At 37.9% G+C, this 20,211-nt stretch overlaps 1 protein-coding gene across 2 annotated transcripts in view; it reads left to right on the top strand.

Moving 5' to 3' along the window:
- The window catches only part of LOC149242002 (pentatricopeptide repeat-containing protein At5g67570, chloroplastic-like), a 274,597-nt gene that overhangs the window by 62,304 nt on the left and 192,082 nt on the right, over positions 1-20,211 (top strand). Inside the window, exon 3 of one of the 2 annotated variants that reach the window (XM_089374112.1) lies at positions 5,526-5,715. The exons of the other annotated variant lie outside the window; for it this stretch is intronic. Coding sequence (XP_089230238.1) covers positions 5,526-5,715 — 190 coding nt within the window. The remainder of the gene's footprint in view (positions 1-5,525; positions 5,716-20,211) is intronic. 2 annotated transcript variants of the gene reach the window in all.

The raw sequence follows: 20,211 nt of genomic DNA, 5'->3' as shown, positions 1-20,211 counted from the left end.
TTGTGATTATTGATCATTGGTTTTAATGCTTGATATCTATTGAGATCGCTCACTGTCTAAAAGGGAAATTAACTCTAAGTTTAGATCTATTTACTTGAATTATTGGATATTTCTTGAATAATTAGTTTTGAGAATTTTTTAAGTAATTATGATCAACGTTTCTATTGAGTACTCTATCGTGGACTTGTGGAAAATTGTATATATTTAGGTTCTTGAAATTGAGTATTTTGAGCATTTGCATAATTGGGATTTTTTAATTAAATTTTCACTTAAGTACTTTGCGTTTAACTCATAATAAATCGTAATCTACGTGTTTTGAGTCTTTAGCATCTTGCTTCACTAAAACATCTTCTAAATTCTCCTTGCATTCTGCATTCAAAGTTAATCTTGCATTTAATAATCGACCTTCAAGCATAATCTTCGTTGAAAGAAAGACAGGAACACCTTTGTGTCTTCTCTTGAGAAGGCTAGTTTTTTTAGTGTCTAAAATGGTGACTTTGCAATTGTTAGAGCCACAACCTCTGCAGCGGCAGAGGCATCGGGTATGTTAGATTTCAAGGAGAGGGATCGTTAATCACACCTTCGTGTGCTTCACCTTGACTTCTCTTTGCTATTCGCTATCAAGTTTAGGCTCAATACAGACAAAGATCAAAGGACATACTTAGAATAGGCATATAATTAAAATTAACCAAGATCCTTCATTTCACATTAGTTTTAGGAAATGCATGTCATATAGGTTATTTATTCATCCAAGCAACAATTATCCATCCAGTACTTGTCTTAAATTTATTCAGCAAGATAATTGACTCGATAAGGCACTGGTATCAATCGTCTAAATCTAATGTAATTTTTAAAAGCTTGCTTAATCTAAAGCGAGTATTTGGTCACTTAACTATGTCTCCCGCATTGGTTGGTTCCCAACTAGTCCTTCTTCCATCCATTTCCGTAGGGTCTACCCCTGTTAAGTCTGTTGTTGGGAGACAACTTAAACAGAGAGATTGGGGATCAGGGTGACAACCTCCGATCTGAGCCGTTGTCACGGTGCTTAGACATTCTGTGCGACAACACTTCCTTTTTGGCGTCTTTATTTCAAACACTGGATATACTATATCATGCATAACTACCAACATGTCCCGCATGTTAAGACAAGAAGCTACATACTTTGGCAGAAATTAACAATGTTACGTCAAAATCTAGCATTCGCAGATTGTAAAGTTTCAAGCAGAAGGGATTAGTTTGTGTAACTCAAGGAAGGCTACCCATTGTTACTTCAACATCTCTTCCTCTCACTTTAGGTGGTCTCTTCTCAAACTCAAGTGGGGTATCCTTGACGCAAGTCTAAGTCCAAGTTTTATGTGTCAATGAAATGTTCAAGGACTTGTCACCCCTCTTTAAGTGAGGGTACCTATAGATTCATTGCACATTCTTAAGCATGATTATAGTCCCAAGGTACAAAGTCAAAAGCCATGTAACAATCATGTGAGGCCTTGTAGGCATTTTAGACCTTGTGTCGCATTGAGTCAGTGTTGTTTTGGTTTGACCATGCGCTGTCCCTTTGAGTTTGCAGCAGGTTTCTTTTGTCCCTAGTAGGATTGGAGGGTTTGATGTAAGCTTATATGTGGACTTATGGTTTTGTGGGAGCCTTGTAGTGTAGGGGTGATCACTAGTGAAGGGGCCAACCCAATCCATGTTGGGTGCACCTATGTCTTTTAAGTTTTAACATGGTTATGTGCCTATTGAGCCTATATGTGGCCTTGGCTTTGGTGTCGTATCCCTCAAATGTTTCTCATATATAATAGCCTCATAGTTAGTGATATTCTCACACTTCCTAATGCAAAGTGGCCCCATAAGTAAAAAAGTCAACAGGGACCTAGATCGCAGAGCTCAATGAGAGGATGGCATGCCATGTGGAATTTTTCCATTTGGATAAGGAATTTTCAAGATATGGCTATCCAAAGGTAGTCAAACAGGGGTGCGCAAATTTCAAGAGGCATAGCTAGAGCATTGCATTATTTGGGACATGCATTACGTCGAAAATTAACTACTCGCCAAGGGGAACAAAATCCATGTTTCATAATATTTTTTTTTTTTTTTTTCATCTTCAATACTTTTGAAAATCTTAATTTTGACTAATTTTTTAAGGGTTCGACCAAGCTTATGTGGCAGTAATTTGGACCTTTTTGGGTTGAATCAGAGTGTAATTTGTAATTTGGCATTATGTGGCATGGGAAATTAAATGGCATGCAACACTTGGCTTGATAGGGTAGAGCGTTTGAGGTATTAAGGAGGGCCGAAAATTCACCTATTAATGCATAAAAAGTTGAAGAAATAGTTGTTATAAGTCGAAGTGATCAGTGTTCTCTAGTGGAGCGAATTACTAAGGAAGAATATTTCATTTTCTAAGGCAAGTCGAATAGCAAGAGGAACATTAGGCATTTATAGAAGGATGTTGGAGGAGAAATGAGCATTATTTTGACTGATGGACTCTAAGGGGAACGTTGCATTCTTTGGGATTGATCAAGTCAATTCGACCCACTATGTGGGCAAACTCATTGCAATAAAATATTATTTTTATCTTGAGTCCATTTAGTCTCCAATGTTATTGTGGATGACAAGTCATAATATTATTTTATCAGGGGAAAACTAGCCATTCACAATGAGATTTATAAATTGCTAGCTTACCCCTCCCATTAGAGGTTAGTGACTGTGATATCATTTATGCTATACGATAAAGGAATCAACTAGGAAAATACTCTATCTTATGTGTATTGGATTGATTTTTCTATTTTCTCTTTTCTGGGTTTTAGCTTTTAATTTGCGGTTAATAGAATAGCTTGTAGGTATAAGCTTACTTTATGCAAAATTGTTGCAGTGATCCATTGAGTGACACTGTCACATGGAAGGAGAGCTTCTCTCTCCCTTAGCTCTATCAAGAAGACACATTTTCTAGTGTTGGACAATCCCGTTTAGGGGAAATCTTCAACCAAACTTGTGGGATATGTTGGAAAATGGTAGCTGTTGCCAGTGTTTTCATCATCAAAAATGAAAAGAGAAATATGTTGTTTTTTAGCTGTCCAAATCGACCTATCTTGTCAGGCCGGCCCCACCACTTGAAGGGGGTTGACCCTTGCTCAAGACCCCTTCCATTGGTATACTATATATTGGAGATTCGACTCACTCATTTATGTGTCACATCAACACAACAAATGCAAACAAGTTCAACATAAGACACCTGTTCACACGTGGGAGGAAGAAGAAGATTGATTTGACCAACGAATTGACTTTCTGTGTTGACTGTGTTGACATGTATCCTTTCTTTGTTGTTTGACTGAATCTTTGACTGTGATTGGAGGCTGAATATTCTCAGAATCTTTTGACTATTTGTTGACATAGTTCTGCAGTTTTGTTTTGGCATTGACTAAGGGTTGACTGAGTCTCTTTTATGGAATTACAAGACTGAATTTTGGCCTTTTGACTAGCTACTGCAGGTCGAGATTCGGGCCCTTGACTAGTCTTGACCAGTGAATTAAGTGTTGACTTTCTCTCTCTCCTTTAACTTATTTGACTGGGCATTGAAAGTGGTCAATGGTTTGACATTTTTTGACTAGAAGAATAAGATGTACAATTTGATTGAATTGAACAATTTCTCGAAAGACTACCGGGTTTAACTCCTTGTGGGGTTTTGTCCCAAGAAAATTTTGGCGTCTCTTGTATCATTGTGATTTCCGCTCCTCTATTGAATTTACATGGTTGAAATTTTATTAAGTGTAACTACTTGATGATTTGAATGCTCTAAGAAGTTAACTTGTGTCATTAGAAGTAGTTATCTGGAAGAAAATTGTTCTAGTCTCTATTGCTACTAGAAAATCGACAAGATATTGGTGATAATTGTTTTTGTTGCAACTGGGGCATCTCGAAGGAGTAGATCCTCCTAGTGGAATTGGAGTTTTTCTTCCTAGTTATTCTACACTAGTGTGAGTGGGATAGTTTCACCCCCCAACTCCTCACAAATTCCAACTCGTCGATCTTCGAAAACCAAGTGTCTTATTGTGCCTTGTTGTAGCTCATATTAGTTTATACTGCTTATTTTTTGTATTTGAAGCTAAATTTCAAATTATTTCAGTCCTAAAATTAATTATTAATAGTTGAAATAATTTTATGGGTTATTTACTCAAACGGTTTTGACCTTGTTGACACCTAATCATGGGGATTGGGTGAACACTTGTAAATAATGTAAATAGTAAACAATGGAAAAGGAAGAGTCATCGGGCACGAGAGTCACTCCCTCATGTATATAACCATGAGTAATCTTAATGAAGAAGCACAATTGATTTGAGGATTTACCTCCTGGCCTAACATGGTATCAGAGCCAACCCCATTTTAGCTTCCTTTTTCCCCTGTAACTCCTATTCCTGCCATTATTTCCTGTCATATTTTGTCCTTTGTCCGTATTTTCTCCGCGTTTGGAGAGAGCGTTCTATGCCTTCTTCATTGAATAATTTGATGTGTACGCTGCTCTGGAATGTTGGAATAAAGTGGAAGCCGTCTGTGCGTATTGTGCTCGGTGCATTTGAGTCTGGTTGTTCCTGCAATAAGTTGGAGACCGTGTAATGCATGGTGCATAATCGTGGTGTGGTTGCTCAGCGTGGTGTAGTTGTTGGTGCATGGTTCATCGAACCATCATTTGCATGATCTGTTGGTATGCATTCTGTTTTTATTCAAGTGTTGTATTATGTGTGAAGGCGTTGTGATGGGTGTTGAAGTGAAAACTGTGAATGCTGTGTATAACTCCTAGTTTATAAGTGGTTAATACCTCTCCTCACACCGCTCCATACCTCAGCTCCTTGGCACAGTTTATACCCTCCACGCTGGTCTCCATATTATATTTCTATTTGATACAGACGTTTTTTTATGATATCAACTCACGCCCAGTTAGATTGCATGCTACTCTCTCGGTTCATAGACCACTCCAGTCCACATTGCTCTCTCGGTTCATATCATTCAATGTGGTTGCCACCGCCACTCCCGCAGCGGAACCCACCTCAAGTGGAAACGTTCCACCCATTCCACCCTCCTACCACTAGTTCACAACTAATTAGAGTGGCATAGCGGAACCCATTCCACCTTCCTACCACCGATTCACAACTAATATAATACCGCTCAGATGGTATCCCAGTTCACAACTGATATAATACGTTGAATGCTATACATTGAATGCATATGTTGAATGCTATACATTGTATATTACACAATCATATATGTTGTATACACTGTCCGATTACTTATCCAAATAATACCTCCCTCATATAACCTCTCCCCTATATAACCCTCCCTCCCTCATATACTCCCTCCCTTACATAATACCTCTGCTACATATTTATATCACAATTGTAATTTTTTTTTTACAAAACTACCACCGAAAGTGCAATTTCTTACTGTCTATTGGCAGTAGAAGTATTTTTTTTATAGTATAAATTTTTTAAAATGCATTCATTGATATCTATTGTGGGAGTGGTTCTTAACAGGAAGGCGAGCTATCCTGAGTGGTCGCGGAAGATCAAACACACTCTCATTTTTAATGAGCTATGGAAAGGAGTTTGCATTGGAGAAGGAGACAATGAACCAACAAAGCTTACCTCAGACAAGGAGTTCGTCATTTGGGAAAACAAGAACAGCAAGGCCTATGCCTTGAGTGCAACATCTGTAAATGAAGAGGTGAGTCGCCATATTTCACCATTTTCGAATGTTATTGAAGCCTTACAAAAATTGAAGGAACTCTATGACTCACACTCCGTACTTGAAGTTGTCCAACTGATGATTAAATTGTTCAGCCTTGAATTACAAAATGATGATCCTCTTGCTCTTGCATCAGAAGTAAAATCTATTATGCATGATATCAAAGTAACTAATGTTGAACTAGACATTCCTCTGATAGCTTTTGTCAAGGCACTTTATCCCACTTATTCAAATTATCTTGAGTCATTGCAAGCAAATGGAAACCTCAAAGAAGTTACATTTGATTCCCTTGTGAATAAATTTGTTGACAGAGAGAAAGCTTTTGGAAAGAAGACAACGCCTCAGTCTTCTGAAGAAGCTGTGTGTCTTGCACATAGAGAGAAGAATCTTGCTTAAGATTCTTCCAAAAGAAGAGGTGGTCGAAGAGGAAGAGGAAGAAGAAATTTCAGAGGCAGGGGGGCAGACACTCTCAAGGAGAAAAGTCTGATTTGCATTACATGCGTTGCAATAGAGATGGCTCCACATGATGCATCCACATGCAAGTTGCTTTGGGACATAATTGAGCAGGAAAGAAATCAACCCAAAGGTAAAACCAATGACAAAGAAAGGTAAAGCACCTGAATCCGCTCACTATGTTGTGGCACATTGTAGTATTGGAGTAAATGAAGACTTGTTTAATGCTTCACTTGCTTCGTGGAAAAATGATTGGTTGCTTGATTCAGGAGCAACTTGCCAAATGACTTTTAGAAGAGAGTTTTTTGAAGAATTCACTGACATTGTTGATGGAGCAGTATACTTTGCAGACAAATCAAAACTCAAGCCATAAGGGCTTGGCACAATCAGGCTCAAATTGCCTGGTCTTCTAGACTTTCTTCTTGTTAAAATTGGCAACTAGGGCCAAACTCCATGTGGGTCATCTTATTAATGGCAACTGATATTTTTATTGGATCCCTCTTGTCGAAAGGTGTAGGATTGATTTAAAGATCATCCGATTTCGATAAGTATTCATGGAGATATGAATTTATTTGTGTTATGGGACGATTCGTCAAGGTCGGCCAACAACCAAATAAACCCCACATGTGCTCAACGTTTTAGTATAAATAGAGGTGCCTTGAAAGTTATTTGGACACACTCACTTGGGATCTCTTCCTCTCTACTTGTCTTTGGGTTTTAGGAGGAGAGATCGTAAGGGATAATACTGCCCTAATGGAGAAAGGTTCTACGCTATGTAGAGGGAGTGCCCTAGGCTCTATGTTGCCCTAATGAAGAAGCCTTAATCAACCTTAACGCAATCATGGAGGAGACTACTATAGTGCAATAAGGAGAAGTTCTAAACTACCCTCAACGCTGGTCTAGAAGAGACCTAAGCTGCTGCCCTAAAGAAGAGACCTAGCCCTAGCCGCAGATCTAAATGGAGCCACAAACTAGCCCTAGCCGCAGTCATGATAAAAGCCCTAGCTGCAGGTGGAAAGGAGACTTAGCCGTAGATGAAGGAGAGCTCTAGCAACAGTTAAGGTAGAGGTCTGGCCGTAGTTAAAGAAGGCCTAAATCCGCAATTAAAGGAGGTCTAAATCCACAGTTAGGTGATGCCTAAGTCCACAATAAAGAGAGGCCAGATTCATAGCAATTGAGGAGACCTATATGCAGCTAGAAAAGGAGACCTAGCCACGTAAGAAGGACCCTATGTGTGTTGTAGCCTGTAGGTAACAACATGGAAATCTATGTGTGCTTTAGGTGTTATAGTGGGACAAAAGTATAGCTGTACATGATGCAATACATGGACAACAAGTACATGAAACAGTACATGGAGCAGGAAGGTACAACATGTCTAGTTGGGATAGCTAGTGCATGGAGCAGCAAGGTATAACATGTCTAGATGGGACAGCTAGTGCATGGAGCGGAAAGCAGTGGCAGCATAAGGTGTAGCATGTGATGATGTGTACATCATGATCATGAGGTCCAACAATGTGATGATGGGTGCAGCATGGTGCAACACGGTGAGGTATAGCATGATGACGAGATGCAACACAATGATAGGTGAAGGAGTCACCTTGGAGAATCAATTGAAGCAGCATGTCTTCAACTGATCTCATGTAGAGATGATCTATTCTCTTATCCAGAAAGTCTAAGTGTTGACTTCTGTTGTAAATGTACTATCTCTCTCTCTCTCTCTCTTTGCTAAACTATTGAAGAACATAAAAGAAGAATTGATCAAGGGTTTCCCCACATTGGGGTTTGTCCCTGGCTAGCGCCACATCTTGTGTCCTCTTGTCTTGGCTCGTCTTCTGCGATTTATGTTTATGTTCTATTTGCAGTTTACTTTAATGATGATGTGATTGCTAATTTGGAAAAGATATTGAGCTAACTGTGAAAATTGAAATAAATTGCTCTAAGCATAGAACATACCTAAAATTAACACTTCTGCATGATGTTTTATATCTCCCACAGCTAAGGAGAAACTTGCTGTCCTTGGTCTACATCCGCCAGCAAGGACACTCCATTCATATGTTTGATGTAAAGGTTGAGGTGAGAAAAGCATCAGATCACTCACTTGTCATGACGGGGATAGAAGAAGAAAGGCTTCTCACTCTGCAAGGTACCTCTGCTCATGCACAAAATTTCTCATACAATTCTCATTATGATGAAGGTACATTTCCATCAAGCCTATTATGACATGCTAGATTTGGACACTTGAACTATGATAACCTTCGCTTGTTGAAGAAAAATGGTGTTACTAGTTCGCCTACAATCCTAGGAAACTTAAGCAATGTGATGCTTGCATTCTAGGAAAGCATAGCAAACAGTTTTTCATGATTCACATTCGAGAGCACATAGAAAACTTGAACTCATTCATTCAAATTTATGCGGTCCAATGCTTATTCTTTCTGCAAATGGAAATAAATATATGATGACATGTATTGATGACTAGACCAGAATGTGTTGGGTTTATTTGTTGAAGAAAAAAATCTGAGGCTTTTCTAACATTCAAGAACTTTCATACATGGATTGAAAATGATGCACAATCTCATATTGGCTCTATTCGCACTGATAATGGAGAAGAATACACTTCAAATGAATTTGAAAACTATCTTCGCCAACATGTGATCAAACATCAAACAATTGTGTCTTATAATCCCCGACAGAACGGAGTAGCTGAAAGAATGAATAGGACAATCTTAAATATGGTATGCTCCATGATGTTTTTCAAGAATGTAAAATTGATGTTTTAGGTTGATGCAGTTCTATGTGCTGTATATTTAAAGAATAGATGTCCATCTAATGCTATTAGAAACAAGACTCCTTATGGAATGTGGTATGGTCACATTCCTTCTGTAAAGCATCTCAGGGTTTTTGGTTGCACCTGTTATGCCTTGATACCAGAAGTACATAAAAACAAACTTGGTGCAAGGAGTCGTAAGTGTGTCTTCTTGGGGTATTCAGATACCTCCAAAGCATACCGTCTCTATGATGAAGTTAATAAAAAGTTTGTTGTATCTAGAGATGTAATCTTTCTTGAATCTTCCAAAACTGACAATGTTGTTGAGCGACAAATTGATCGCTTGGATAGATTCAGACATGAAAAATCATTTAAAAATTTGATAATTAGATTCCACATCTTGAAGGGGGGGTTCCTATACTGGATCAATCTGTGGAATCTTCTTCTGAAGCACTCTCTCCTCCACATGAAACTCCAACCGCTGATGATACTTTGAGTGATGTGATTGACAAAATTGGGAGACTCGATCTTGATTCAGTCCCAACTCAATCAACTGAGTAGCTTGGACCATCTCAGAAAGGTCCCCCAAAGTGGTTGACAAAGACACTTGAAAGTGTTCACTCTGATGAGGTTGGAAAGACAGGAACAAGAAATTCAACTAGGCAAAATGGAGGTGATGTAGATGATTCTAACTCACTTGTTGATATGGATATTTCTTATGATTGTGAACTGAATTTGTCTACATTTGAACCAACTTCCTTCAAAGAAGCCGCTTCTCATGATGAATGGAAAGAAGCGATGCAAAAGGAGTATGATGCCTTGATAAAGAATGGCACTTGGAAGCTGGTTGATCCTCCATTGGGAACCAAACCAATTGGTTGCAAGTGGGTCTACAAGAACAATTATAAAACAGATGGCTCACTTGACAAGCACAAAGCCAGGCTTGTGGCAAAAGTTTTTGCACAGAAGGTAGGGGTCGATTATGAAGATACTTTTGCCCCCACAACAAAATTGGTTACCATCCAGACACTCTTTGCCTCAAGCAAGCACCGCAAGCCTGGTATGAAAAGTTAACTGAGCATCTTCTGAAACTCAACTTCAAACATTATGATCTTGATGATGCAACTTTGTTTGTCAAGAAAGTTGGCAAAATAGTTGTATATGTGTTGTGGTATATGTAGATGATCTTTTGATGTCAGGGAACAATGAGAGCTACATTGCATCCATAAAGAAGGAATTGAGGAAAGGTTTTGAAATGACTGACTTGGGATATGTTCACTACTATCTTGGTATTGAAGTAACTCAACAACCGAAGTCTATATTCCTTTCTCAAAAGAAGTACATTGGAGATCTGTTGAACAGGTTTGGCATTGCCGAGTGCAATCCTCTAACGAGTCCAATGGAACAAAACTTAAAGCTCACATCCATTGAAGGAAAAGAATTTGGGGATGCAACAAAGTATATACAACTTGTAGGAAGTCTCAACTAGCTGACTGCTATCAGACCAGACATTTCGTTTGTTGTTGGACTGCTCTCCAGGTTTATGCAAAAGCCTTGTGAGGGACATTGGTCTGTTGCAAAAAGAGTTCTAAAGTACTTGAAGGGAATTCAAGACTTTGGACTCAAGTATACACAGGTGGGCGACTTCAGCTTGATTGGATACACTAATTCAGACTTTGATGGTGACAAAGAAACTGGGGTATCTACTTTTGGTTACGCTATGAGTCTTGGATCAGGAGCTGTCTCCTGGAGATCACGCAAACAATCAGTTCCAACAGATTCCACAACAGAGGCAGAATATGTGGTAGCAGCTGACGCAACAAAAGAAATTGTGTGGCTCAGGAAAATTCTGGAAGATTTGCAAGTAAAACAAGTACATTCAACTCCACTCATGATTGACAACACCTCTGCAATAAAGTTGGCCAAGAACCCAAAGTTCCATGATCAAACGAAGCAAATCAATACAAAATACCATCTGATTCGACATCATGTTGAGGCCAAGACAATCCATCTATGCCATTGTTCCACTAATAAACAGATTGCAGACATATTCACCATAGTGCTTGGAAGAGAAAAGCTTGAAAGATTCAGAATGATGCTTGGACTCACCAACATCCCTTCAGATTAAGGGGGGGAATGTTGACATCTAATCACGGGGATTGGGTGAACACTTGTAAATAATATAAATAGTAAATAATGGAAAAGGAAGAGTCATCGGGAGGTGAAACCCAAGAGTCATTCCCTCATGTATATAACCATGTGTAATCTTAATGAAGAAGCACAATTGATTTGAGGAGTTACCTCCTGGCCTGACAGACCTCAGGATCTCCAAAAGAGAATTTCCAACTAGTTGGAAATTTAATTCTAGTGCTGGTCCAAGGCTTAAAATTGGTCTTAACTGGGCAAATTTTAGATTTTCAACTTTCTCACCCTTAGCACTGACATCAAGAGTGTTCAGACTCTTTTTGGTGAGTATTCAAGGCTTTTGCTTGCCGATTTCTGCATTTTTTGCAAATTTAACAGATCTGTCAAAACAGGATAATGAGAAAATCCTATGCAAAAACTCCCCTAACCAATCATATAAACTCAGAAATCTTTATATCTTTGGTTAAGATATTTTAGATAGATCAAAATCAATTACTCATATTATATATTTAATGAATATTTTGATTTTTTAACTTGCTGTTAGAAGTTTTGTATGTGGATTTACAAATCTTTTAAAATAGGGCAATAAGCATTCATGTTTAGAAACTTGTTTAATCGTATTCATTTATAGAATAAATTTTTTTCTGGTTGGCATATTTTTCGTACACTATGATAAGTTATATTGAGTTTTAGTGTACTTGTGTGCTGGTTTAGCCAAATTTGTGTTGTAGATTTATATATGAAGCCAACAGGACAACTAATACAAAATTCCTTCCTTCGACAATTAGACGCATTATAAGGCACTGGTCTTGTATTGGTTGGTTGAAGTTACATTTTGGGAAGCTTCCCTTGGCCTTTTGTTAGGAGTTGAGGCCTAAAGAGTGGGAATTTAGACCAAGGTGACAGTGGGCCTTTGTCCTGTGTGTGCTGACCATAGTGAATTGTATGATATTTAGTAGTCTGCTAAACGAAGCCGTAACATTTTTCAGCGCCCTTGCCACGGAAGAAATATTTTCATACCCTTGTTATACATAATGATATCTTGGTAAGTTTTCGATATGTGTATTTGTGCTTATTGAGATTATTGCATTTCTAGCTAACTTGCAAGGTCTAATCTGGCGAGTCCACCTGAAATATCTTTTACAGAAAATTATGATACATGATCATCATCCCAATGTATGCACATTCATTTTTCTGAGCCTGAGTTTGTCTACAGAAAAAGAAATAGTAGATTAAAGGCTAGGATAGAAAATCATCTTGCATTCTTAGATTCATTACTTGTCTTATGTGATCATTCTGTTGCACCGGATTTGAGCACGATGGCTGCCCCATGGTTAAATGATATGTATAACTGCTTGTTGCCTGAGGTGTACACCCTAGCGTGGGAGATCTTTGCTACCCCAAAAGATAACATTTTGTAAGGCACAACACTCAGAGTAGGGTCTGTCACTCTGATCCCTACTCACTCCGTTTAAGCTATCTCGTAGGCAAACTAAGGGGGGTAGTCCCTAAAGGTGGAAATCAAAAGGGAAACTTGTTGAAAACAAGTCCAGGAGATGCAACCGCTGATCTTGGTAACTTGAAAGGATTAGAAGGCAAGTTGATTTATTGGATATATCAAATTAGATTAATGAAACACTTGATGATAAAAGACCAGTGCTTTAATGCTCAAATTGCAAATTAGAGACATGTGCAAGTAAATTGTCAAGTCACAAGATAGGTAACTGCTGTAAGGAGAATGTTAATACGATGAGATGGCACAATATCGATCTTCAATGCTATGACAATATCGATCAATATGACCAAGTACAAGATCAATAATGGATAATTGCAAGTACAATGAGATCAAAAGCCCACAACTTTCAGTGGAATACCAAATGAGATGGTAATATGAGTGAGAAAGTTTCAATGAGATTAACAGTCACACTATGCTTCAATAACTTGTAATATGACAATAACCAACAATAGCCCAAGCTACTTAGCAACTTAAGATCTGAACAAAACAAGTGCTTGTCAGAATTCAAAGGCATAATTATATGAGATTGCTGACAGTGTTTTGAAATGCGATGAGAGTGTAATTATGAAATGCAACAGGAGCTGGACCATGCGATGCAACTTCTAAGAGAAAAATAAAAGCAAGATGGTTAATAAAAGGGTTATCCTTGAACCAGGAGAAATGTCAACGTCCTTATTGTTGTCCAATGCCAATAGATGCACAAGTAACCATTGCAAAAATGCACTAAACCTTCAATATATCATTGTCAACAAAAGATAGACTACTTGTAGTGCTAGGTCAGACCACTGTATCAACTTATCAGTCTTCTATAAGATGCAAGGAACCATGCCAATGCTCAGTAACCAAATTTAGAGCTAAGAACATTGCAAGGATGCCTCTGTAAGGAGAGATCAAACCACTGTAAGTTCAGATCAGACTTCTGCAACAATGATATCGGTCCTGTAACAATCAAATCAGTCATAAAAAATGCATACGATAATAGCTAAAACACTTGTGATTAATATGCAATTGTTATGTGTTATTTATTAGTGTTTTTAGGATTGTTATTGTTATATATTTTAATGTGATTAGACCACTATATGCTTTACTTTAGACTGATTGTTACGTCAGTCAACAAATTGGCTATGGTGGGAAAAGGAACAAGGCCTCAAAGCCTTGTGGACTTCCTCCAACAAATGATACACCAAGTAAGGAACCCAAGAGCAATTGAAGTATGCAATATAACTCCTCCAAACTCAAATGCTAAATTTGCAACCACAAGTGTTAGCTTCAGAAATGACAAGATCAAACCTTCAAACCCTCATGGCTAGGGCTAGAGAGGCCTTCTAGGTCTGCGGCCAAGCCAAGATGACTGATATATCAAGTTTAAGCCCTCAAAAATTGTTTTTGGACCCCAAGCAAGTAGTGAAACCCTTCCAAAACACCTGCAACCACAAAAATGTTAGTCCTAGACTATTTATAACCAATGTTCCACCAAGGTGGTGGTTCCGGGACGAGGGGGCGAGGGAGCGAGGGGGCGCGGGAGTGGCCTATGCAAAAGCTCCCTACCATTTTTTAGGAAACGTGGGGAGCGTCAGGGTCTTAAAAGTTTATAAATATAAAATATAATTTATTAATTGAGTCCACTATGACAATTTGGTTTGAATTGAAAAGCTGCAAAGCATGATCATTGATATGAATATCATTTGACATTATCCAAATTTATAATATCATATAAAATAATAAATTTAAAATTCTAATTCAGCTTGGTCAAATTCTAATTTAGATTTTGGTCAGACAGAGGGAGAGCTTCAGCTTGATAAGGTAGCCACTGAATTCTGTGAAAAGGTAAATGAACAGATCAGGAACACTGCATTGGCAGTAGAAGGGGAAACTACAATGGGTTGTCCAGCTGTATTGGATCCAACAGCTAGAAAGTTTGTTATATTATATATAATATAGACAGTACACCATATGCTGAAAGAAGAGTTTTAGTTCCAGGAGAGATGAAAAGATCACATGAAAGAGTTTCTGACAGTTTACTATCAAATGACATTGACTGCAGGATGACCATCTGCGAACCAACTTGGGTGACCAACGATGGCATGGATAATTTGTCTACCTTATTAGAGCAATGCCATGCAGTTCAAACTTCAAACTAGCAGTGTATTTCAGGGGTGAAAATAATTTTCAAACCTGAGAATTCAAGCTGAGCCACTGTGCTCTGTGTAAATTTTGTAATTGTATAAATTCATATATAATGACAGTTCCTGAGATTTCTTGTTGCCCATAGTATTTTGTCATGCTTGCAGTAAACGCATGTTAGTCTATAGTCCACCCAATCATTTCCCACATGACATAGGTGCTGCTTCCATAGTTTGTATGTCAAATGTCATGCAAATTAAAAACACAAACTGAATGTCTCATATTCTTTCCCTATCACTCCAATTATCTCCCCACTGTAATCCATCCATCACTTGAAGAAAAAAGGAGAAGTTTTAAAAGGGAAAATTCATGTACATGCTATATGGTCCAGCAAATTTCCATGATACTGACCCTCTAAAATAACGCTTGTTGAAACCAAAAGACAGCACAAGACGTTATCCCCATACAGAACATGAGTAGCTTTGTACCACTTTAGGTCTATTAAATCATAAACTATAAGCAAGGCCATTTTTTTGGGAGCGTGGGGAAACGTCCCCTACTCGTCCCCAAGTCTCCGGAGCGCGGGGGAGCGAGGAAACTAGACGCCTAGGGGGGGGCGAGTCCCCGTGGAACACTATTTATAACAATGAATTAGACCTCCGATTGCCTGCGACCAGGGCTAAAAAGCCTCTTAGGCCTTGCGGCTAAGGTGAAAAGGGCCTCCAACCCTTGCAACCGAGGCTAGAAGGCTAGATTGATGGGTCAACAAGAGACCAAGCTCACATTCCCTTTTTCAAATGAATGTTAGGCATGTAGAACCAATGATTAGTCCTAAAAAATAAGTATTTCAAGCCCTTATAGATAAAAAATCTACAATGATGCAATGACTTTTTAATTATATGCCTGATCTAAATAGAACCTCTCCCTAAACTGTTTCGAGAAACAGTCCTTAGAGTAGGTTTTGAAATGGAAGTCAACGGGAAGCAGGCGGTGGCCTGATTAACGATACCTCTCCCCGTGTTCCTCCCACCTAGTGCCTCTGATGCTGTAGAGGTTGTGGCTCTGATCACTGCAAGGTCATTGTGTTAACTACTAAGAAGAGTTGAATCCCTCAAGCTAATTCGAAAAGGGGTGCCCAAAGAGTCTGTCAAGCTAGCTTATGCCAGGAGGTAAGTTTTTAGTGCAAGCTAGATCCTAGAATGCTCGTGCGAAGATGATGAGTGAAATTACTTGAGTTAAGATTGTTCAAGTACTCAAATTATGATTACTCCTTATGACAATAATATTTAACAACAATTAGAGGACAATCTTAATACAAGGCAAGTGCTTAAGGATACAAGTGCCAATGAATCAATCCACAAGATACTTAGAATAAATTATCCAATTTGTCAATTAGCCAATGATTACACAATGCCAATAAAATTTACTCAAGATGTTCTTATCACAATGCCAATTAGATTCCAAGTGTCAAAGCAACTTAACCAACCACAAGATCAGAAATTTAGAGCTTAAATGTATGAGTGCTTTAAGTGTAAAATTCAGAAATCCTTGTAACTTGGAGCAAGACAAGCAAGTGTTAGATCTCAAATATCCAAATCAGCAGTAATATTTCAGAAAATTCCAGCACTTATTAGACTTATGACAACAGCAAGAAAATCACTTTAGATCATGGAATTTACCAAATATATGAAACAATTTTTTTTCCGAATGATTAGCAAATGTAAATTTATTAAATAAATCCACTTTAAGATGGAGTATTCAGTGATATGTCAGATCTGAAGTAACTTATTACAGCAGTAAACAAATCATCAGATCAACAAGTTAATGATGCTACAACAAATGCCCAATATGCCCAAAACTAGGAAAAAATTATCAAAATTGAAAAAATCAAGTTTTTAGGGCTTTTAGAGTGTGATATTCAGAAAATATCAGATCTGAAAAACTTGTTACAACAGTGAGGAAATCAGAAAACTAGTGAGCTATTAGTGCTTGAACAAATGCAAAAAAATGCCTAGAACTTGGAAAAAATTGCCAAAACTGAAATTTTGAGCCTTTTAGGTGAATTATTCAGAAAAAGTTCAGATCTGATATATTCAGTTATGCAGTAAAATTCTAGAAAAGCAAAAAATCAGATCTAGGCTAGATAACCAATGCCCAAATGGCCAAAATTTAGGAAAATTCAAATTTTGCAATTTTGAGTTATTTTGACCAAATTAAATGTGATTTTAGGGCTTATATATCACTGTTAAAAATAAAAATTACAACAGTGGTAAAACAATGAGAAGCTAGGGTTCAGATAGCAAACCAAGAGGCCTTGGGGCCTTGTAGATGGCTAGGTGTTGAAAAATGTGTAACTAGGTTCGCTCTTCATAAGTATGAAATGTATTTTTGATTCTTGTAAATTATGAAATAAAAGAAAATTATTATTATTGTTTTTGGAGCATGGGTTTCATGCTCAAGGTCTTTTATTTTATAGGTCAAGCACCCATTGAGTGCTTCTAGGGTTTGTCCTAGGTCAAGAAGTCAAAAGAGTCACTGTCATAAGTTGAAGACCCCACTGGGCCCATTTTAATTTTTAAAGAAAAATATTTTTGTCTTTAAAAGTGTTGGAATACCCTCCAAGATCAAGTCGACCTAAAGGAAGAGTCACGTCCACCCTTGAAGAAGCCTATATATAGAAGAGGACTCGTACTCCTTGAAGACACCCGCTCATCTCTCATTCTAGTGAAGGAAGAAGAAGGAAGAGGCAACAAAGGACAACGAAGTTTTGTGTTTGGGCTATCTTTCTCTCACACGTGCTAGAGAGGACTAGGGTTTTTGCAAATGACCTAGAGCATCCTTCTACAAGTTCGATCTTGGAGGAAAGGGGGCAAAGAGGTCAAGAGAAGGTCACCAAGGGTCTCTCTCAAGCTTAGAAGTCAAAGAAAGGCAAGTGAAGGTCAGAGAAGGGCTCTAGAAGAAGATTGAAGTTCCCACATGTGGCAACAATAATCACTGGGGGCCGAAATTTCAGATCTGCAGTAGGAGGCCGAAAATCTTGCAACAACAGGTCGAGAAGGTGCTACTGGAAGAGATTCCACTGGGTTTGACTAGATCGAAGTTGACACATCACTCAAAGAGGTTGGTCTTGGTCTTGGAGGGTATTGGTCTCAGTCCTAAGGTCTTGGAATTCGTCAATTAAAGAATCTATAAGGAAGAGAAGAGATTTAACGGTTTTTCTCTCAAGAGGAGAGGTTTTGCCCTAGCTTGCAACCTGTTGTCGCACAAAGTGTCTAGGCACCACGACAACGCTCAGAGTAAGGGTTGTCACTCTAATCCTTACTGACTCCGTTTAGACTCTCTCCTAGACAAGTCATGGGGGGTAGTCCCTAAGGTGAATGACTACATACCAGTGCCTTTAATTTGATTTAACCATAGACTAAATAAAAACAAGTTATCCACAACAAAATTATAAATGTGGTAAAGCGACGATCATGGACAATTAATTGTAAAATGCCCAAAACTTTAGCATACAGGATAATCTAGCAAAATAATCTTTCTTCAACAGTCAATATGATTTAAAACATTTATCGCACCTCGACCATAGAAAAATCATGAAAATTTTAGATTTTGCACTTAACATCAGAAACACCAAGCAATTTTAAGTACTCCTTAGGCAATAACTTTAAGGGTAAATGAAACAATCAAAATCTTTTAATGTGGCGAAAATAAAACAAATCAAAGAGTTAAAAAAGGCCGCATTAAAAATATTTAATGTGAAAGCGCCAATACACCTTTAGTTTATTTCATTTTCAAATTTTTATATTTTTTTTAGTTTTTAAAAAATTTTAAATTTTAGAATTTTTTAAAGATTTTTCAATGAAAATAAAAAAATATATATTTTTAAAAATCACAAGTTAAAAAGAACAAAGGTAAAAAAATAAAATCAAAATAAAAAATAAAAAAAATAAAAGTAAAAAAACTAAAATCAATTTTTTTAAAAGAACATGAATCTAACCTAAGCTTAAAAAAATAACAAGAAATAAAAAAAAATGGATCCAACCTAACCCTAACCATGAAAACCAAAAAAGAATACAAACAAATGAAACCCAAGGTAAAAGTTGAACGTGTTTTGTTTGTATTCGCAGGTGAGTTCGACGACGGATGAAGACTTCGACACAGGTCTTGGCAACAACTTTGTTTTGCAGGGAATGAAGGAGCAAAGGGAGACGACGACGAAGGAAGAAGCCGCGAATAGCAGTGGATGAAGGCAATGTTTGAGGGGTGACGCAGCAGAAGGGAGCTAGCAGGTTTGGACGCACGGATCTGTGAGGAGGAATAAGGTTGTGTTAAATTTTTGAAGAGGCAGCGACCAAAAAAACAGTGTGGGATGGTTGTGTCCAGTAGCTCAATGGAGCAGTGAGAAGGGACACACAGGGTTTGCAGCTGTAGGTTAATGGAGGGTTTTCAAAGGGCCAAAAGTAGATTTGAGGGACTGCGAGCAGGAAGAAAGGGAGATATGCAGGTCGGAGCAGAGGAGACCGCGAATTTGTAGTTGTGGGTTTGTGGAGCAGTAGAACGAAGGTTTTTCGAAGGGCTTCGCAATGGTGGAAATGGCAGTAGAGAGGAGGGTTTGGGCAGAGGATAAAGAAACGTGAAAATTTCCCGAAAAAACACGAAGATAAAGACTAAAACAAATTCGAAAATTTCTGTTTAGAAAAACCCCAAACAGCAAAGAAACTGTAGCCCAAAACTCAAGATAAACCTAGAAAAACAAATTTCACCAAGGTATTTTTATGCTTCAGATTTATCAGCAAAATCCACATAAAATTATTTCCAGATTTTAAATTTTTTTAAAACCCTTGGATTGCAAAATGCTGGATAATATTCTTGCAAAATGATTTTGAGGCCAGATCTTACCCTCCAGGGCCTAGATCTGGCTTCGAATCAAACTTCACCTTCAGATCTGCAACCTGTACCTGAAAACAAAAACACCCAGAACCTAGATATACAAAAAATAAATAAAACCCAAGAAACCCAAGTCAGAAAACCCAAGTCAGAAAACCCAAAAAATTTATAAATCTATCAGATTTGAGGAGTGCAAGTCCAACTCCACTCCTAGATTTGATAATCTAAGGCTCTCAACAGCCAGATTCATCAATTTCGCACATAAAAAATTAAAATTTTAAATGTTAAAAGAGGTGCTTAGCACAAAACCCTTCGTGCATCACCAATAAAAATCTTATGATAAGCCCGAGATTAAATTAAGCTGGGCTCTTCATAAAACACGGATTGAGAGTTGGCTGGTCCAACTGAAAACTTCCCCTAACGCCCGAGGATCTAAAAACAAGACTTTTCGACAAAACTCAATTCAGCCATCAAATAGAGCGAGAAAATAATAACAAAATTCAGATAAACAGAGATACCTGTTATTATATTCAAAACTTAAATTATCATTTAAACCCTAGTCACTGAGCAAGATACTTGTGCTCAA

The sequence above is a fragment of the Pinus tabuliformis genome, chromosome 8, assembly GCF_031772625.1.
Source record: "Pinus tabuliformis cultivar Carrire ecotype Pingquan chromosome 8, CPIR1, whole genome shotgun sequence".
In the NCBI taxonomy this organism is placed as follows: domain Eukaryota; kingdom Viridiplantae; phylum Streptophyta; class Pinopsida; order Pinales; family Pinaceae; genus Pinus; species Pinus tabuliformis.
The sequence above is the reverse complement of the archived record's forward strand: the minus strand, read 5'-3'. Positions and strand labels throughout refer to the sequence as shown.